This window comes from Rhopalosiphum maidis, chromosome 1 (genome assembly GCF_003676215.2).
Source record: "Rhopalosiphum maidis isolate BTI-1 chromosome 1, ASM367621v3, whole genome shotgun sequence".
In the NCBI taxonomy this organism is placed as follows: domain Eukaryota; kingdom Metazoa; phylum Arthropoda; class Insecta; order Hemiptera; family Aphididae; genus Rhopalosiphum; species Rhopalosiphum maidis.
This window is the reverse complement of record NC_040877.1, coordinates 34,303,700-34,321,855: the sequence shown is the minus strand read 5'-3', so window position 1 is coordinate 34,321,855 and position 18,156 is coordinate 34,303,700. Positions and strand designations below refer to the sequence as shown.

The window sequence follows — 18,156 nt, the reverse complement described above, 5'->3', positions numbered from 1 at the left end:
CGATACTTTAATTTTTAGGCGAGTTATGAATATGAAATTATTAAATATTTGAAAATGATAATCTCACCTAAAACTTTGATAATAGGTCAATTCAATCTAATATTAAAACTAAATGTACATTATTGAAACTGGTGTTTGAAAATGTATTATGTTGTACATGTGTAAGATGGAGATAATACATGCAGGTGAGACGTCCTTTTAAATAAGTATATTTAATATCTATAATTGTGTTAGTTTATTTTCAATAAATTGAAATTATTGGCATAATATGAAATTGCATCTGTTCTCTTTACATATCTTGTTTAAATATACCACAGTACATGAAATTGTTGGTTATTGTTAAAATATGCAAATAAATCATTTTTACTTAGAAATTACCAATGCATATAAGCCCTATTTTTATCATTTTAAATTATGTTTGGCCATTAAGCATTAATAATGTATGATCATTGATTTAAAATCTGTAGAGGACAATTATAATTATAAAAACAAAACAAAATATACAACTGACTTGTTAATTTTTATAAATGAAAACACTTGATAACAAAAATTGCTCCCTTAAAATAATCTTAACTTATTCGTATCAATAATGAATTAATTTTATCATAAATAATATAATTTTAAATTTCATTCATAGAATAAAAGATATGAACTTTATAAGGTACATCTAGTTAAAATTTACAATTTTATAATGTTTTATAAATTCTCACTCTTAAATTGAAACATTATATAAGTTTCCTATATTCTAATTAATTAATTGATAATACTTCTAATAGAATTTATGTGGTTTATTTTATCCTGTGGAAAGATAACGTTAATTATAATAATTTTATCTAAAATATATAACATATGCATTCAATGAAAAAAGAAAAACCATTTTCAAAAAAAAAAACCTTATTTCTATTGTAATACAGTCGACGAAGATGAGAAAAAAAATATAATTTAACATCATTTATTTGGTTTATATCTAAAAAAATTTACTCAAATGCAAACAATATATACATTTTGTTTGTCAGAAAAAAAATGTCTAACTATTTTTGTGACACAATTACATATCTTTTTTTAAATATTATACACAAATGAAGTACTTAATATTATAACAAATGGTATTTTAATAAAAATATATTGTAATTTCAACCATATTAAGATTTAAAATATTAGTTTTAAAAGTTTGGTATTTGTACTAAAGAATGAATTAATTGTTAATTAAATTAATTATTACTATAGTCTAAAGAAAATTTGTTTCATAATAAAAATAAATCATGTTTTAGTTTGTATCTTTTCATAAATAATAAAAAAAAAATACCAATTTGTGTAGAAAAATGAGTGCATTACTTAAAAAAAAAAAAAAAATATACCTGAAAGCAGGTTTTCAATGAAAGATTTAAAATTGAATAAAAATTATTGAGTCATGAATGGAAAAAAATAGTAATAAAATAAAACGCAATAACAGTCAGGAAAATACAAAAGCAACTTTAAAAACAAATGAGAAAGTAACCTATGCAGGTGCGTATGTTGGTTCATTAAGTTCGGGTGTTATATCATTTCGGTAAATACCACTTGGTGGAGCGTAGACGGCATATCCATACTTAATCAGTTCATCATTGATAGAAATAGTCTGGAGAAAAAAAATATATAAATTTAAATAAAAAGACATTTACTAAATACAAAAATAAAATATTTACCACAAAGCCATCAAAAGCTAATAAATTAACATATTGTACACTATCAGACTTGTAAACTACTTGAGCAAACAACATTTTGCCAGTAGTCAGTGTTTTAAACATTTTTAGGGATTCTTCACACCACTCACCATAAGCTAAATACAAATAAATAAATAATTATTATGAAAACATGTCAGAGAATATAAGTAAATTTACCTGGAGCAATATTCGCTAAACTACATTCGATTGCTTGGAAACTTAATGCTATTAATGAGTCATGCATTGGCCTCATATCACACTGTTCAATTTTTTTGCAACCGCCATAATCCAAAAAGAATACGTTTGCAGATTCATATTTTTTTTCATCTACATCAATCACTTGTGCACGGTACCAATTATCTTCACTAAAGGTGGCTACTACAGAACCTAAATTTAAATTTACACGAGTTAAATATGTTCAATTTTTAATGTTTGGTAAAAAAATACCATGGGTAACAGTGCGTAAATCTACTTCTGGAATATCTTCTTTGCTGTTTCCAAATGTATCGTTCATAGCAAAGTTCAAAGAAGAAAGCATTGCATAATCTGGACTGGATGCATTATGAACAAAGAAATGATCTGTAGCTACTAAGTCGGTTACGATAACATGGTTATTAACGCCTTCAATTAATTCCGACTAAACAAAATAAAAATGTAATTAAGAATGCAAAAAAATGTATTTAACAAATTTACCTTAAAAAGTTGAGAAATAACAGGTGAACCGTCCAACATTGAAGAAATGCATTCTAAAGTTAACTCTGGATAAGCTCTTTCAGGAAACTTGGTTCTAATTAACTTGAGTGCTTTGTTTATATTTATTTCAGATCCTATTATCAATTAAGAAATATTTTAGTTAACCAAATATATAAATTGATTTAACTTTAATTTAATACTCACCAACTAATGTACACATTTTATATTTATCTTCTGGACTTTCAGTCTTATTTTCGACAAAAAGCCTAACATTGCTTTTTTCTTTAATATATTTAACAAATGCTCCTTTTTTACCAATAATAGGACCCACTAGTTCAATTGGAACTAAAAAGTCATAATTTGTTTGCTCATCAGAATCTGATACTGTGCGAAGTTCTCCAGAAAAAGAACTACCACCTTTGCCACTGTCTTGAGAACCCTGTTTTAAATAGACGTATTTATTAAGAATGAAAATAAAATAAAATTCAAATATATAGAAAAAAAATAAAACTTACAACACTTCTAATATCTGAATAAATTGTATTTGGTGCATCATTAGTGTCAATACTATGATCTACACTATGCGCTGAATCACAATCTTCTTCTACAATTTGGTTTTTCTTTATAGATTTAACAATGCTATTAGTTTTATTTTTGTTGTTTGATTCGGAGGGAAGCTTGATGGTATCTTTAGCTTGATTCTTTTTTCTACCTTTTTTCTTTTTTCCTTTAAATTTAATTCCTTCAAATATCATAGGCTCTTCATCTTTTTTTGCCTTTTTAACAAGAACAGCTTTAGGACATTCACAGTGATCTTCTTTTTCGGCCATTACTGTCCAACAAGCTTTATCTTTAGAGTGTTCTATTTCTACTTTCTCATTATGTTCTATTATTTGATGAATATTATTAGAATCATCAATATTAATAACTATTTCATTTTCTTTTTCTTCTTCTGTACTTAATTTCAAATTAGTTAAATCTTCGGTTAAAGAATCTATCGTGATAGATTCTAAACATACCTGTTGTTCACTAGCCATTGTATTAACTTTAGTAACCAATTCATGCACTTCTTCTTGGTTATCTATAAACGATTCTTTCTCATTTACTTGTATCTGATCAACAGTTGGCTCCATATCTTTATAAATAACGGAACTCTCAATATGTTCTTCTTCCACAGTTTTTGATACCTCTAATGTACGAGAGGCTTTTTCTAATGCCTGAAACAATTCTAGATCGTCAATCTTGGTTAGTTCTGAAAGTTCAGAACAAGGTCTCTTCTTGTCACTCTGGCGATGTGACAAAGTTCTCTTGCGCTTGTACCAAAGATAACCGAGGTATAAGACGGCTGTCGAAAACGTTAAAATTCTCCCCAGCGATACAGTCCTCACCTTGAACATATCGTATGATATCCACTTTGATACGAGTGTAAAACCTATAAAATAAAAAATATAAATTTAAAAAGATTTCAAACATATCATTATTTTATAATAGTATGAAAATATATTATTTAACTTTATAGTTAGTAGGTCAGTGTTTCCCAACTTATGGGTCACGAATTTTTTTTTTTGAGGAGAACCAACAAAGGGTAAATTAAAAAAAATTGTAAAAATTGTTTTACTAATTATATATTCTGATTGCCAATGATTTTAATATCTGAAAATGTATTAAATTCAATTGAAAAAATAACAGCAATCAATAGATAATAGTATAAACAGAATCTATATTTTTAAAATATAAATATTTCAATTAATTTTGAAAAAGTATGTAAAAAATGTTAATTGTTGGTTTAAATAATCATATCTGTATTATTACAGAGAAAATCAATGTAAAACATAAAAAATTATGCTAACTTACAATAGTTGTTTTCATGTGTTAAGCAACAGATGTTGCTAGATTTACACTATGCAGAATATAACAAATTTACATCTTTATTTGTTTTCATACTCGGTGAAATATATAACAAACTAGTCTATGTGACTGCTGACACAGATGGTTAAAGAGACGTTTAAACAATTTAAACGCTAAAGTACAGCGAGAAATATACATATAAGTGACATTTGACACACGAAATCATCAACAGTCAAAATATTGACAATGAGCTGGTGAGAGAATTTGATATATTTTAAGGAATCTTGAATTAAATTTTCAAGCTTAAAGAGTGAAGATGTTTGAAAGCGATGAATTTCTTTCTTTATTAAATAAGTACAATATAAGACTATACTTCTATTTCTGCCATACCGATTGGTCTAGTGTAGCATTTGAAAACCAATTTTAATTTATTCAAAAATTGAAATATTAATTTTCCAAGCTTTAGGACCTAATTATAAAATATGTGTGAAAATCGATCTTAAGTAGAATAATTATAGACTAAATTAAATTTGTTATAAGAATTTTTGTATTGTTTCACCAAATCAATCAGTTCATTGGAAATAAAACACATTTTAATTCCAATATAACTTACGTCAGACAAATATTAAAAATCATCGTTTTAAATTCGGAGTCTTAAGAGGATATCGCACACAAACAGTTTTTTCTCTCTAACCCACACACAACACAAGAATTTTGCGTTCAGTAAAACCAACTTTGTGCTATAACCATTAGAGTAAATATTATCATCGGTTGTCTAAATTTGATTCTCAAATGAATATAATAAAAATTATATAGTTATGCATTTTGTAGATTTTTAACTGATGTAATTACAGCTTATAAGGAACTGTATTAAATGGCATAAAGATCTTATAGTTTGAAAATTAAGCAGTCTAGAAAACGTAGATAAATATTTGCTAAAAATTTTAAATTTCTAGTTACTTTTTCATTTTTGAATTACAACAAAAAAAGTCAATTTTGTCGAAGCTATTTTGGGTAAAAATTTCTATTTTGTATTTTTCAGTTATTTTTAAAAATACTGATAAGTAATGTAATTGTGGCTCCCTCCCCTTCACACCTACCTGAAAAGTTTTAAATTACTAAATATGACGTTAGAAATAAAAATAAAATATACGTAAAACAAATGAGGAGCGTATTCCTAACATAAAAAAAAAAATTGCATTTAAAAAAACTAAAATTCACAGGAAATATAAATCATTTTTAGAAGGGAGATAAATAAAAATCGTAGAAACAATCAAAACAGATTTTTGAAAATGTACTTAACTGTCATTTTATTTAATTAGTTAACTAAATAAATACTAGTATTCCCAACTTATTTATTTTTCTAAGAGTAATAACAATACCAGTAAGTTTATAATCAAACTGTTTTGAAAAGTATTATAAAACCGGATTTGTATTATGATTGAAACGATATATTAATGTACATGGAAATTCCAAATTAAAAAATATAATTGGTGAAAATTTTAAATCATTATTATCATAACTTCAAAAAGTCGATATCCTGGTTGGAAATTCAATTGGAGTGGTAGATTTGTGTAAGACAAATTACAAAAGTGCCGTCTGTCAGCAATTCCCAAGCTGCCTATTTATTATTATTTTTAGAATAGGTATTATAACGAATGTAGTAAAATTATCTTATCATAAAATCAACATATTTTGCTAAATATAATGTATATAATTTTTGTTTCATAAAATTTTACAGAAATGATTGCATTTTAATTATTATTAAGAAATAAAAAAAGGGTAAAAATGATAGTAATAACAAAAACAAACAAATCGTGTCTTACGGTTATATTTTGAAACCAATCTGAAAGATAAAATAAAGAATTGCTTCTCTTATAATGACATTATTGGAAGCAAAAGCATTGAATGTAGGAAAAGTTGAGATTAAGATAGGAAAAAAGGTAATTTAATTAAATATATTTTATAATATAATCGAGAACAATTATTGAAATTTTTTTTTTTAGATGTTGAAAGTTACATGTGGGTTCACTAGAATTAGGAAATGTGATAAAAATTTATTTCCACGAAAGAATTGTTATTTATTTATCAAATAATCAAGTATTTGTAAATATTTTATTTTATGGTGATTTATAATCATAGTCATATAACCACTCTAAATAACCAAATAAAATTTATTAATACCATTTCTTTTATTCGTTAATTTTGCACTACACGTGTCATGGATTGTATAGTTTAGGCGTTGCCGTTCAGCGTACCAAGTAGAATTTACTGGGTAGATTGCCGGTGGCTGTGTCTAAGAAGAAATCAGAACACATACCTGTTTTTCCGTGAACCTATGACGTATTGAATTGTATAAAAAACAGGTTTAGCTAGTTGCCATGCTCAGTCAATAAACTTATCTAAAATATGTTTTAATATAATTCAAGTATGGGTCATGAACGAAAAATTAGTACTTATAAAAATCATACACTTCCGACTTGAGTGAAATTGTAAAAAGTCAGAATATTGCTGCTAGGACATTAAGACCTAATTACATGAACTAATAACTGTTTGAAGAATTAATTTACTAATAAGTAGTTAATAGGCAAAGTAAAAATGATATAATATAATAGTAAGTTCCAGAAGACCAAAACTAGAAGAATTAAATACAAGGAGTAACAAAATAATATATTTTATTTATTTTGTTTAATAAAAACTAATAACAACTAACAAGTACAGTAACAATTAAGTTACTGAGTAAACATTTTAGAAACTTAATTATAACAACACTTATTTAAATAATGAAAATCGAGAGTTATACAGATAAAGAACTTCAATATGAGCTTGCAATTATAATAACTATTAAATTATTAACATGGATAAAATTTCAATTTGATTGTTTATAATACATATTAACTATTAAAATAGCTATTGAAATCGGCTAATTATCTAAATACCTAAAATGCCTTATCCTATCTACGCAACTAAAATATAATAATATAAAAGCGTGATTTTTAGGGGAATTGTTCGACATAACAATACTAAAAAACTTCATAAAACAAAATTGTTATTCTTAACTATACAAAATTTAAATTTATTTGAGATAATTTTAATAACACACATAAGACCAAGAAAAAAACGGACACCAAGAAATGGAAACGTTTTTTCATGGCTAAATAGTTAAATAAATAATACGCATAGCTTCAATAACCGTAATAATCAAAGGCACAAAAGATAAAAAGTACTGTAAAAGTATAATCCTAAATATTATGTCAAGTTAAAATCGACTACGAATAAACATCAAATAAGTGAACTTTACTTTATAGTTTATACACCTTATATACGTAAATTAAATCTTTGTTTCTTCTATCTAATTATTAGGAAATTTTTTTTTATTATTATTAAATTGACAGCCATTATGATTTTAATAGTGTTTAATTTAATTGATATTCAAGGTTTGATATTAAAACCACCGGGTCATTGATTTCATTACGGATTAAAAAGAAAAATATATAATTTCAATAATATATTCTGATTTTTTCTCAACAAAATAAATTTGTTAACACATATTATATTGTAAATGTATGAAATGAAAAATGGGACCGAACAAATAGCTTAATCGCAGATTAACAATCTTAAAACTATTGTTACAACTATGCAATATTTAAATACTTCGGTACCTACCTAAGCAATAATTAACATTCCTAAAAATTAAAACTGTGATGAACTGTTTACTATTATACTTTCCCAAAGAGTCTAGTTATAATATATAGTAAATAATAATAAAATAGAAAGGTAATTAGAGCAATAATAGACGATTGGATTTTGAAATAAGGTCTGGCGGCGACGGTTAATACGGAATTTCTAGTTGCGATTATATAAGACACAGTCGATCGCGCAAGATACATGTCGCGGTGGTTACAACAATAGTCACTCAGTATTTAATTAAGTGCATTCTGACACGGGAGCATAAATAAATAATTATTAAAAGAGTTATCCAGAACTGGAAATAAATAAAAAAAAAAACCGAATTAATTAGAAATAATAAGTCCTGAGAGTACAGGTAAACGACCGACCGACTACGAGTGTAATATCATATTTTAATGTATATAATATATAAATAACAATTTCCATAACAAAAACCCTCAGGTGAACTGCACTTAATCACGTCCAGGCAACAGGTAAAAACTGTAAATCGCACACACCGCATGATCGTCTGGGTCAGGTTTTACCACACTCCAACCGGTCTGTTATATTTGTTATAATAATAACGTCAGCAGTCTTATCGAGGCGACTATCCACGTACGCAAGTACGTAAGTTAAACGACTAAAATTGAACTTGCTCGTTTAGATTTAGGAGTGAAATTTCCTATATCGCGAATTAAGGACCCAGGTGTTGAAGGTGAACAAAGCATTTGGATCATGTATTCATGTGGAGTTTACAAGTATATAATAGAATGACGTAGTACCGCCACCGATTTAAGAGACGAGTACATACCGTGGCCGACACGACATTGTTAGGTTATGTACGTTTATACCGACACGTTACCGAATCAGGCGACCTCGCGCGACGCACACGCGATCCGCGGGCGTCTACGGACACTACCACGGCGAAAAATCATCCGACGAGGACGACGTCGACGATGATAAACAGACAACCACCCACATACACGTGTGAATGGACATCATTCGTGACATCGGATGACGGAGTGTTCGGGATTTTTTAGTGCTAAAGAAAAACTGCTCATAAATGGCTATAGGTAAGTCAACGGTAGACGTTGACTTAAAAAGTATATTAGTTTCATAAGCGGCCGTCACGAACACATGGAAATGCAACGGCAACAATAGAAACCACGTTGTGAGGAAGCAAAACCCGTGACGTCGCATGCCGAAAACCACGAGCGCGCTACGAACGCCACTCGCTCGAACTATACTATAGTAAATAATAGTGAACTACATATTTACTACGACTACTATTACTACTACTACTACTAATAATAATAATTCTACAATAATACGATTATCTATTTATAAAAATCGGTAACCAACCTTGTCCACGTTGTCTTCTCGTGCCATAATAATATTGAAACAGCGTCAAATACAAATTAAAATACGTAACGATAAAAATACTTTAAATTAATTGTGTTATTTTTGGGGGGGAAACACCACCACGATAGACATAAGACGCATGAAATGCGTATAATGCGTGTCGCGATAAAACGAATAGAAATAATAAATTAATAAATTATTTTTTAAAAAATCACTACCCGGCGACAGGAGAAATTCGATAGTTAACGAAGGAAAAAACTGAACTCACTACACGGAGTTACGAACAGACGAGGGAAATCATAGCAAGAGTAATGCACTCGGCTGTCGTCTTGGGTCCGCACTACACACGAAATTACGAAAACCACGGCGCAATATTGCGGCGACGGACAGATTCCGAGCAACGTGGTGGTAGGCAGAGATGTATGAAGGAACGAATGCGCATGCGCGTATGAACGATTGAGAAACGAGTCGAAGGGAAAAAGAACAGTGTGATAGCGATGGGTAGGGGGACCGGAGAGGAGAAAGCAGACGCCGGGAAGGTACATAGATGGTGAATGGCACGCGGGGTTGAGGGGAACAACGTCGCCGTACCGGCTTCGGACGAATGGTGTAGCGGGTGAGACGGGGATGAGCCGGCCGGCCATCAGCGCAGTGTTGCCCGACGTTCGAGGCTAAATTGAACGTATCGCGCGATACGACCACGTGGCGATGGATAGGGTACACCGCGTTTTCTTGTGCGTGCCGCCCGGCGTTTATTTCATGTACATTCATTCTTTCTTTCTCACATTTTTGCTACCGTCGCTCAATGACGGTCGCCCGGAACATTATACGGATATCGGTTACACCAAGACCCCCACCACTACTGCTGTTAGATTAAAAAAAAACGAGTTATGATTCGAGCTGCGTTTTAAACGTATGCAAATTCTAACGCGAAATTTGAAGTTTTCACGCAACACGTTCTCATAATAATATAATATGCGGATTTCCAATTTAAATAGTTGAACCTTCATAAAAATATAATATCGCTGCTATTGATGTTGTTATAGACACCACTAATTTGTTCTTGTGTAATAGCCAAAATAACGTTTTGGAAGACAAAGATGATGTGCGTTTCATTAAAAAAAAAAAAAAAAAATAGTAATGGAGAAACGGCATTCTAAATTATTGACATACACTATGTTATTCTAACTATGATAAAAAAAGATATTTTAAATATTGAATTCATAATTCAAGGTATTTCAATGATCTCTTAACAAAATTGTTATTTGATATATTTTAATAAAGAATTATAGATAACTGTTCATTTTCAGTTTAAAGGACATCCTACATAGTAGGAGTTCGTACATTGTTATGTTATAGGACCTATAACATAACAATGTACAAAAGAAATAAGGACGATCTTATATGTTTCAGCTGCTGCTTGTATCTACATTGTTTAAACATCTGCTCGATGCTTACATTGTATAAGAGCTGTAAAGAATTTTAAGGAAATTTAAAAATGTGATAAGATAAAATTGATCAAATCGAAAAATGGCAATGAAATATTTTTGGAGTTTCTCAGTTAAAGTTATACAAATAACCAGTCTTAAATATTAAATTATTCATATATTCAAATACACAAAAATAAAATATAACTAAGTACGTGTTGTCAACAATTCTGGGTTTTGCATCAGAGATAATTTAAAAATATTTTAAAGACCCCCTAAACCGATTAAATTATAAGTGAATAGTAAAATGTAAGCTGTACAATGATAATACCAAAAGTTACGTGAATAACACATAGAAGATTAAAACAAAGAGTAAGATTATTAAATACATTTTTTTGTATTATGTAAACTACCTAATAGTTTTAAATGTATGTTATAAGTAATAACCTTTAACTTGGTTTTAATCTTCTATGTGTACCTCATAATTAAATATACAAAATATATGCAATAATACATACACTTTTGTTGAAGTGCACATATTTTTTTAACGAATAACGTGTATGTATTATTATACAAGTTATGATCAAGAAAGGCGAGATTAGATAACATTTAACGTCGATTCGAAAAAAGGTGGTACCACAAATTATCAAGAACGTTTATAATAATAGTTTGAATAATTATAATATGAATATTAATTTGTATTAATTTTATAGTTCATTTTTAGAAGGTGATACTATTCATTAATATACACGCAGCATACGTATTTAAATGTTAAAACATCATTTGTTAAAATGTATTATGGAGTTAATGTTAAATACCTAGGTAAAATTATTTTCTCCACAAGTCTCTTGAACCTTTATGAAAAGCCAAAATTAATTGTTTATTTGACCTTTGAAAAAAATTTAGTATTTAATACGATATTTTTTTTTATTGCACTTCAATACAAACTCAATAAAAATAATAAATATGTTAAGATAAGTATTTATTTTTATATCACAATTGAAATTTGTAGAATTAAAAAAAAATCGTATATTTTAACATAAAAATAGCATACCAAAACAAAATGAAAACAAACATATAATGCACAGTTATACAGTTATACAATACAAGCTGGTTTGAATATGCTCATACAAATAAAAATAACGTGCATAATTGTTCATAGAGGTACAAACAATAACACATCTTCAATAGATAGTAGGAAAATTAAAATTCTAACTCAAAACAAAGAACTAAGGCTTATAAATAATACGATTTAAGCAACAATACAACCATGTAAAATATCAGCTACAATTGTGTTTGCAATTTAGAATTTTAATAAAATAATATTGAAGTGCTCATACACAATAAACAATCAAAGCAATAAAATTCTCCATCAACTTACTGTAGAGTTGAAATTTTAAACGCTTAGTTAAGGATGGTGTAAATTGTCAACCACTCAGATCCGCTTTTTAGATATGAGTACCTAACAAAAATTCAAGAATTAAATATAAATGACTAAATCTGTATAGTTTAATTTATAAATAATCATTAAATATGACAATAGGAATGTAATATTAATATATATTATTATTATATTAGTGCCAATATGTATTAATTCTATATCAAATTAATGCATTTATAAATACGTTTTTGTATTTTCAGTATTAGTATCATTTATAGCTATGTGGTGAAAATATATTCGACATTTTAATGTTTTGATATATAAATATTAAAATGTCCAATATTTCGAACAGATTTACATGCGTAAATTACATTATATAAACATAATAATATATTTTTTGGTTTACGATAATTAAAAAAAAAACAAATCCAAGAATAATATCAGATAAAATATGACATCTAAAAAATGATATCTACATATTATATTTATATTTTTAATTTGTATAGAAATCTGCAATTTTAAGTTCGTATATTTTTAAACAATTACAATAATTTCATATTTTAAATAACGTTTTCATTTTTATACTTGAAATCCATCGTTAAGTGGCTTATCTGAATTTGGCATAATATACAATATTTTTACTAATTAAATTATCAAAAGGGAGACCAAAATTCTGCACGATTTAGTCAGAAATAACCAACAAAAAATTACATCCTCAGAACAACGTTAAGTTAAAGGGCTTCATCACATGGAATACCAAACCATTTAAATAATTTATAAACTGGATTTTGGTGATCATCAAAAGCATAAATGAAAATAAATGACATCGAGACATAATAATATTATACAGGTAGTATTTCTATAAAAACACCTGTTATAAAAACACCTGGTATAGGCCAAACCTTTATTTACATGCACATCTCTTACTTTTTCTAAACTTATATTATTATTTATTTGGTATCTCCATATGACAAATCAGTTAAAATAAACCAGCACTAAAATACGATGTTTTTCATAAAGATTATACCTACATTTTAAAAATGTATTCTTTGTAGAATAAATATTTATAATGGGTGGAATATAGGTAACATGTCAGGATATCTGTACATTGTAAATACAAAAAATTATAATTAGTTTATTTGTCTATCCTAACCTAACATTTCAACCTTTTTTTTTAGATTCTGAACAAAGCAATGAATTAATTAATTTTACAATAATTATGTATTTTTTTTTAATGCTTGAATCTTCAATTTCGAGGGATGTTCGATAAAAAATTAAACCTATATTTATACTTATAGTCAAAAATATATAATTACATGAACTTTCTTCATAATCGGGAAAACTATAGAAAAATTTGGAATATTTACGTATTACCAACATTTTATTGAAATTTAATTGTTTTTAAAAACAAATAATCGTAAAAATAGTTCAATATTTGAAATTTTTACCAAATACCTTTTTAGCAATATTAACAGATTTAAAAACTTAAGACAAGATTTCTCATAAGGTTTTTTACTACGTAAGTTACTGTAATTGAAAAAAATGTTTTAAATATAGTCGGGTTTTGAAGATTCTAATTATGACGAAATAGAATACACTTTAAAAGAGATTGTTGTATTGTTGAAATTATTATGGAAACTTTAAATTAATAATACATTTTTTAAAACATTTTCTAAATGATAAATCGAAGTTTAAGTTATTTATAGATATATTTTTTTAAATATTGACAACAATTTGTATACATAATTAAAGCTTTAGAATTGAATACATATGTTAAAAAAAATATACCAACAAAATGCATAATCATATTTTAAGTTATTTGAAATATTATCATCAATTTTTCACTGTTTCTGATAAAAAGAAGACAAAAAATCATCTTTGTTATTAAATTGCATACATCTTGACTGGTAGAATACAATTTTCTGACAAAAATTAGTGTAATATACATGGATTATCTTTAGAAATTTAGAGTATCATATCCGCCTACCCTAATTAGAATCGCTTTATGCTTAGAAAAGATTTAGTATTAGATTAAAATTTAACATATGATCTATAATACACAATAATGACGTATACTCATGGACGCCAGCAAAGGAATTGCAAAAAAAAAATCAAACAATAAGTATGTTAAAAAAAATGTAATAATTACAAACTACAAAAAAAAGACAAAATGTAAACAAAAAAATTAATGAATCTATATTAAAATCAAAATATCAATAAATGTTTATTTAATTAATAATAAAAGTTAATTTTCAAAATTATAATTGAAGTTTAGGGGATAGGTCAAATTCACTGTATTGCCACCCCCTCAGGCACCCATGATGTATGCTTGAAACCTACAGCACAGTAGAGCAAATTCTACAATTATTTTTAATTAATTATATATTATAAAAACATCCCACAAATAATGACTAAAAAGGTCTTGTACCTACCATGAACAATTTATAATATAGTACAAAAATCATAAATATAATACAGAATGATTTTAATATTCAAGTTATTTTTATTTATATACTTTAAAAGGTATAACAAAATATGCCAAATATTGTCAGGATTTTTTTTTATATTAAGTAAATATTTAATATTTCACCAAAACATTTTATCTAATTGTATTCTATAGTATAGACAAATCTGTTATATAAAAACTAACGATTGCTGTTTTAACATTTAACAACAATTTTGCGATATATTAACAATACTTTTTTTTTAAATAGGTAAATACATTTTAAGAAAATGACCTTATACTACTTATTGAAGTTTTGTTTTACTTTTCCTATCCAGTTAGGTTAGATTTTCAAATTTATCTGTCCTAGATTTTGACGTTCATAATATAATATTTAAAAGAAAATTACAAAAGATTATCCTGTCTAATACCCATAAAACATCTGATAAAAATAAAATAAAATATATTAGGTTTTTTAGATACATTGCTGATGTTATTGTTGTCTAATAACTTATATAAATAATAGTGAGTTCATTATTTTTCAAAACACTCGACACAATGTTATACTTAGGAAACTATAATATTAATGTTAATCCTAACCTTGGGATATTCAGAAGACTAGTTTTAGAATTGTAATGTACCATCTTCTAAATTATGTATTTAGGTAACCAAATAATTTTTTTATGACAAGATTTAAAAAATAAATATATTACATAGGATTGCAAAATTAGTACCAGTTTGTAAAAAAAAATAAAATTTAGCAAATTTATATAAGAATATACATTTTTGATGTATCTTAAATCATTATAACAGACTAAAAGTTTGAAATTGATTAATATGAAATATTTTATATACAAATATACAGTGTATAGAAAGAAAAACTAGGACAATAACTTACATATTGTTTATTGTCAGTATACATGATATATACCTATTTAAATTTGTTTATATTTAAATATAAGGTTAACTATAGAGATACAGTTAAACAACAGATGTGTTACTGTTTGTCAGAAACTATTAACAAAGTATTACGCTCAGAATACAGCCAAATATTATTTATTCCTTGATGTAGTGCAGTAGATAGGTGAACACAGTACTCATACATAGATATTATAATTCAGAAGTACTCAAATAGGGTAATAACCGACGAGGGTCTCAAAAACAGTAAACTCGATAAAAACAAAACAAAGGTATTGTGGAATGATTTACTGCATAAAGATCATCAGTATTAAACTATATTGGGAATGACAGTGACTGTGTCATTAGCCGGTCGTCCAGTTCAAATGGCTATTAACACATAGGCCGACACCGACTGCCGCACAACCGACAAATCCGAAACGCCGGGTCGCGTGATGTTCCATGTTTATACCATCATCTCATCGACACCAAGACAGGCTTCAAGTACCGTCCCCCAACGTACACGCGACAACACTACATTATACGTACAATAATATGATCGTACAGAGTATCAACTGTTCCGCTCAGTAACGACACTTCTTCGCTCGTACTACTAACCTGAAGATCAGTTCGTCGCTTTTCGTGCGATCGGCTTGTTGGTGTCGGTTGAGGTTCGGCAACTGTCTTTGCCGCGTTTAATACGTCAGACGCATCCACACGACGATGGGAAATCGGAAATTGCGTTTAGCAGCAGCAGGAAGACGCTTTCATTCGCGTTGTTCAAACAATAAACATACAAATATATAATACACACACACGCACCACAAAAAGCGTGTTTCACTAACAGACGGACATGTTTTGTGCACAGTTCACTCGTGCGCGTTTCAATCATTCGGTCGGCCGTCACGAGTGTTGCCAAAAGTCATGCGATAATTACCGGCTGGTAAATTACTGTTATGTGGCTCGTAGAAATTTCATCGCCGGCCGGCTATGGTAGTGTTGCCAATCGGACGGACACGAACCCGCCAAACTTACCGCCCGACGACCGTTTCAAATGTTTCATACATAGAAATAAAGAATTATATTAGATTATAAAGTCATAAAGATTTTTCATTATCATTAAATAGTTGGACACTAAATGTTGATTGTTGGTTATATTATGTTAATAAATAATAATTTTATATGATCTTATAGATATAATTAATAATATGTACAATGTACGGCACTTGCCACTATTATTTGACTACATTATACGAGTCGAGTGTATGTAATATAAATTATAATATATCAACATTCAACAACAATATTATTTATTATTATTATTTATTTAAATAATTTTGTTAACATACTTAAATACTTATTGTTTTTAAAATTTTACAACTTTTAAAATATGAATCATTGGACTGTGGTCATTATAGTAATAAATTATACATTATACATATTATATAATAAAAGAAATAAATTTGATTAAAAGCTGTATGGTCCAGAAATACCGTCTTTTAAAAAGATGACTTGTGATTTGTAGTAAAATCGGTTTTAGCCTAGATTTGAGTATTTTTTTGACCGATATTAAAGTGGAAGATCCTTTTGTTTGCCTTAGATTATTGTGGAAGTTTTTGAGTTGATATTATTCATGTTGTTGAGTAAAGTAATCTAATTCTGATATAATTATGTAACAAATTAATTTATTTTAGAAAATTTGATTTGAAAAATGGCAGCCCATCAACCGTATAGGTATAAGTACTAGTACTAGGTATGCACTATGCATGCATAAACCTAGATGTTTTATTATTGCAGTATATACACTATATAGCATATAAAAACATTTCATCCGCAGGATTGAGCTATGGTGTAAAGCAGTAGCGGTGCGTGAATAAAATTTACGGGGAGACTTAACTTTTGTTTAACTATTAGCTATTTATATACATTTTTACTTAAAGTATTAGTATTTTAGTCAATGCTGTAATTTATTAAATTTGTTAAATAATTCCGAATATAGTTATCTATATTTTTGATAGATAATTTATTCAACTTCATTATAAGTTATTAATTTGAACTACTGAAAAAATATAGATAAATTGCATTGTTTGTTGGGTTTATCATAGCCACTAAGCCATGTACATTTATTATACCACCTCGTTTGAAATTTACGGGTAATTTTTTTGTTTCTTAATTTACATTTTTCATCATAAGTAAATAAATGAAAATCTTTGTTCAAAACCCATTATCGCTGTGATTCCCCCTCCAAACTTTTATATACCATCTATAATATTAGACTGGAGCTGTTGATCGACTGTCTCATTCGTGTTACGACCTCATTGCCCGTCGTTAATCATTATCGTTAATTCCAAGAATTGTGTACCTAGTGCTATTTTCTTAGAACGTATACATATAACGTATACACACACCACGACGGAGAGAATATTTATACACACACACACACACACACACACACACATATATATATATAATGAATATAGTTGACAAAAGCGGTATTATTCCTACATGGATTACACAAATACCTATAAGAAAATATTTTAAAATAAATTAAAAATTAGTTTTATTGCAATGTTATAATTATTGGGGAGACGCAGTCTCAAAGTCTCCCCTGACGCACCGCCCCTGGTGTAAAGTGTAATAAAGGATAATATAGGATAATATATAATACTCTTGATTATCCTTGGTTTAGTTTTTTTTGATAATGTATATATTAATTTTAAAAACATCAGTATA

At 27.8% G+C, this 18,156-nt stretch overlaps 1 protein-coding gene across 3 annotated transcripts; it reads right to left on the bottom strand.

Moving 5' to 3' along the window:
* Positions 1 to 1,087: 1,087 nt before the first annotated feature.
* On the bottom strand, positions 1,088 to 16,295 carry LOC113560635 (KH domain-containing protein akap-1-like). 3 transcript variants are annotated; one of them, XM_026966637.1, is made up of 9 exons: positions 16,042 to 16,295; positions 12,084 to 12,164; positions 2,912 to 3,828; positions 2,601 to 2,835; positions 2,397 to 2,530; positions 2,151 to 2,340; positions 1,881 to 2,090; positions 1,686 to 1,819; positions 1,476 to 1,618 (listed from the first exon to the last, which is right to left on the bottom strand). In XM_026966637.1, exons 3-9 carry the CDS (start codon positions 3,791 to 3,793, stop codon positions 1,499 to 1,501), a joined length of 1,905 nt encoding a protein of 634 aa, XP_026822438.1. In that variant the 5' UTR covers positions 3,794 to 3,828; positions 12,084 to 12,164; positions 16,042 to 16,295; the 3' UTR covers positions 1,476 to 1,498. The 3 variants fall into 3 exon arrangements, with proteins under 3 accessions (XP_026822439.1, XP_026822438.1, XP_026822437.1); XM_026966638.1 differs by lacking the exon at positions 12,084 to 12,164 and having other exon boundaries at positions 1,088 to 1,618; positions 16,042 to 16,294; XM_026966636.1 differs by lacking the exons at positions 12,084 to 12,164; positions 16,042 to 16,295 and adding an exon at positions 9,276 to 9,721.
* Positions 16,296 to 18,156: the final 1,861 nt, after the last annotated feature.

Bases quoted from the DNA above. Each gene is read 5' to 3' on its own strand.
- LOC113560635 (XM_026966637.1), bottom strand. From the start codon at position 3,793: ATGTTCAAGGTGAGGACTGTATCGCTGGGGAGAATTTTAACGTTTTCG. The intron at 2,836-2,911 runs GTAAGTTTTATT...TATTTAAAACAG, and splicing joins ATTCAGATATTAGAAGTGTT to GGTTCTCAAGACAGTGGCAA. The intron at 1,820-1,880 runs GTAAATTTACTT...ATTTGTATTTAG, and splicing joins TTTAGCGAATATTGCTCCAG to CTTATGGTGAGTGGTGTGAA.